General features: G+C 42.2%; 1 protein-coding gene across 2 annotated transcripts in view; it reads right to left on the bottom strand.

Moving 5' to 3' along the window:
* Positions 1–1017: 1017 nt before the first annotated feature.
* homer2 (homer scaffold protein 2) overlaps positions 1018–3841 on the bottom strand; it is a 27072-nt gene continuing 24248 nt past the window's right edge. Inside the window, exon 9 of one of the 2 annotated variants that reach the window (XM_058089505.1) lies at positions 1018–2705. In XM_058089505.1, coding sequence (XP_057945488.1) covers positions 2517–2705 — 189 coding nt within the window. In that variant the 3' untranslated portion in view covers positions 1018–2516. The remainder of the gene's footprint in view (positions 2706–3841) is intronic. The other variant, XM_058089504.1, reaches the window with a different exon arrangement.

The raw sequence follows: 3841 nt of genomic DNA, 5'->3' as shown, positions 1-3841 counted from the left end.
ATTTACATTATTTAACCTTTATTATGCTGGAAAATGCTGAATTTAGGAAAAAACACAATTTGCTTAAATATGCATTTTTTTACAAATAGGTTGTATTCTACCTAACTAACTATCTAACAGCATGATTTATTAATATAGGTTTGAGTGAAGTGATGAAATATGAGGCTGCACGGCCAATCGAGTGGTTAACATGCAGACCTCACAGCTAGGAGACCCGAGTTCAATTCCACCGTCGGCTATCTCTGTGTGGAGTTTGCATGTTCTCCACATGCATGCATGGGTTTTCTCCGGGTACTCCGGTTTCCTTTTTTTTTTTTTTATTGGCGACTCCAAATTGTCCATAGGTATAAATGTGAGTGTGAATGGTTGTTTGTCTATATGTGCCCTGTGATTGGCTGGCGACAGTCCAGGGTGTACCCCGCCTCTCGCCCAAAGACAGCTGGGATAGGCTCCAGCACCCCCCGCGACCCTCGTGAGGATAAGCGGTAGAAAATGAATGAATGAATGAATGAAATTTGAACTGCGATGTGGTATTGTGTATAAAAATACCAAAGTGGTGCCGCCATGCAGCCATCAGTGGAAGAACGTTTGGACGCCGCTGGGGTAACACATGGACCTAAAGGTGGGGAAAGAAGGTGGTCTGATTTAGTGTGACAGTGTTGTGCACAGTTGTAACGTAATTGGACCTCTCTTGCAAGAAACTTGAGTTGTGGACATCCCAGATTAGATGGATGCCCTCATGACCCGGACATAAGTGAATGAGCTATGCTTATCACCCAAGGTGAGGAATAACTTCTAATGTTGACCTGCTGGGGGTGCTGTAAACACCAAGGACTCTTTAGTAGAAGATGATGTGATAGTTTTGAAAAGGTCCACCCTAGAGGGGGAAAAGGAGGATCTGAGAACTGATTTGTGGACACATTTCATATTTAAAACAGGAGAACATATTTCTCAATCACTCATATATTTTTTTTTAAATAGGAAAAAAAAGAGTGAGTGGGATTAAGTTGCCACGGCAACCTGTCCTCTGATCCTCTATACTGCAGTTGTTTCCTCACTGGGGTTTTTCCATGGTGGGAAGACGCCGCTTTGTGTCTGCTATGAGGAAAAAATGACAGTAAATCCTCATTCTCATTTGTCATGTGTGTGTTATGTTAGGATTACAGCTCAATTTCGTCTGCTGTTAATCAAAATGACAGCAAAGAGCATGCACGTCTCTGTAGATTGAGCCTTCATTCTCAACATCTCGCGTCTTATTTGTTTTTTTTTTTTGAACGGATGTGTATCAGTTTTGGGTTTCATCAACGAGGTGAAGGTCAGAAGAAACACACAGTGATGTAATTAAAGCAAAGGTTAGCAATCAGTTGTATTGCACAACAAAAAGAGAAGTCACATGTTTACAAGAGTTGTTGGCTCATCAACAAAAAGTAGTTTTTGTTATTATGTAGGAGTATTTGGTTTAAACATGGACACAGCAATTCCAATTTTTACAACAGTGGTTGGAGGTACATTAGAATATTGGTTCATATGGCAGCAAGTAAATATTTAAAAATAGAATATTGTTGTACAAAGTCCTCTGGTAAAACTTCACAAGCCAGAAAGTTTGCTATATTTCATATTATTATTATTATACATCTGTGGAGGCATGGAGACTTACTGCTAAGGAGAGGCACCCAAATAAATTATATACCACAAAAGCCACAAGTCCATCGGTAGTAGTGTTCACATTATTCCCCTATGTAGAAGCACCAGGTCCACTCGCCCCCCCAAAAAAAAAAATCACCACCCCGACCAGAAGAAAAACTTTCATGTAAGGAAGCACATGAACAAAAACAGACACACAGTCACAGACAGTCCTAGAAAGTGTCTAAAATTGGCTTCTGTTGGTTTGGGATGAAAAGCTATTGAGACCAGACTTTTCTATGTAAATAAATGCTATCTAAAGAAGTACTGAGGGGGCCAGTCGGTCTGATTACCCATGACCTTTCTTTACCTCCATTCATTAAGAAAAATAGTGATGGCATCATTTGGAGCCCCTCCCCCCCTTTCTCGGAGGCACTTAGTGTCATCACGGCTATTATTCATCAACACACAAAGGGTCTGGAGACGCACCTGAGATAGACAGGAGGCAACAGCGAGGACAACTTGTAAGAGTTCAGCTCTTGCGGTGTGTGGGAGGGTTGGGGGGGTGTAGGGATTAACACCATATAATTATGTTGAGTGACACTCAACTGCATTCCCTTTGTTAACTGATGCTTGTAGCCCTTGGAGTCCCCTCTTGGGAAGCCACAAACACGGAGAAGTGGAGAAGAACAACCCACCACCACCAGCTTGTGAGGCGTTTTTCTCAAAGTGAGACTCTTCATTGACAACAAGTGAGATCCTTCTCCGAGTAACGCCCATAGTCTGAGTGGATATCACTATTGGGTGGGTGCCACATGCTGTAGTATTTTTTGTTTGTTTTTTTTGTGCCCTGAAGACGTACCCGACCTTTGAACCGCTAGCCGCCTCTTGGCTCAGTTATCGATGCCAAGCCGGGACAGACCCTGTCGGAACTCGTGTAGCTCGTCTATCTTCCCGTCCAGGATGTCCATGAACTTCTTCAGTTCGCCTTTCATGTTGCTCTGCTTCTGTCGACTGTCATCCACGTCCATGTGAAGAACATCGATCCTCCCTTCCAGCTCTTTGTTCTTTGTTTCTGTAACCTGAACAATAACGGAGGACATCAGTGTTGCCATCTTCATACACTCACTATTGTATTATTACATTACATTATTGGGATGAACGCTAAATATATGTAGGGCAGCCTCTTCTCCCCTTTTCCTTTGGTACCCCCCTTTCCTTCCACACTCCAAAAAATATAAGTGGGACTGTAAATTGGTTGTCTAATGTGTGTCCTGTGATTGACTGCTGATCAGTACAGGGTCCCGTCCTCCCATTTCACAGATTGACATTTCTAAATGATTGTTTATCCTATCCCATCTAGAAATAAATAAGTCCACATTATCAGGCAGATGGTAGGTAAAATAAAGAAATAAAACAATGCTTTCATGCAGCGTTTGGCAGACATGTTGTGTTTGACTTTATGTTGGGATGCTTAGGGGGGGTGAAGCGGCTCGTTCAGACTGTCAGGCGACACATTAATGCCAAAGATACCAACTAAAGGGAGGAGTTTAAAATAGGAGTGCTAAATGGGTGTTGCATCCACATGACTGTGAGAGCTCCAGCTGACTCCTGAAACTCTGTCTCCATTTGTGGGTGTCATATTTAAGTAGAGGAGACACGTGAATGCAAACATGGGCTTTTTTTTTTTTAAAGCAGATGCAGAATAAAACATATATAAATATATGATATAAATGGAGACAAGTTCAGTTTTTGTTTCGGGCCTCAATGCGAGACTAAAGTATCAGAGAAAAATGCCGTTGTTATTCTAGCATCCATCCAAGTGGAGAGAAAGTTCAATAACCTTTTGTTGGTGTTCATCCACTGGGCTGTTACACAAACAAAGCAGGCAGTTGAGGAACTGGAGGCATGCGATTGTTTCTTTTGTACTGGTCCCCGCCCAGCATGAGTGGAGGTGATAAAATCATACGTTGACTTGAGGCATGGCCACGGCTGCTGTGATGTCACACCTGGCCTCTCACTGCCTGACAGGTGATCCTTTCTTACAAAAATGATTTGACTTAATAAAAAAAAAATACTTCTATTAAGGTGGTAACCCACACAGTATTGTGCTGGGGATGGTCCTTTATTAATAGATAGTATGTGACAGTGTTAGTGAGACACTTGATAGGAATGTTGCAGGATAAACGATGGATAGAAACGTTCCTGTTCTGTCTGC

This window comes from Doryrhamphus excisus, chromosome 12, assembly GCF_030265055.1.
Source record: "Doryrhamphus excisus isolate RoL2022-K1 chromosome 12, RoL_Dexc_1.0, whole genome shotgun sequence".
Classification (NCBI taxonomy): domain Eukaryota; kingdom Metazoa; phylum Chordata; class Actinopteri; order Syngnathiformes; family Syngnathidae; genus Doryrhamphus; species Doryrhamphus excisus.
Note: the sequence above shows the minus strand (reverse complement) of the source record. Positions and strands in the feature narration are given on the sequence as shown.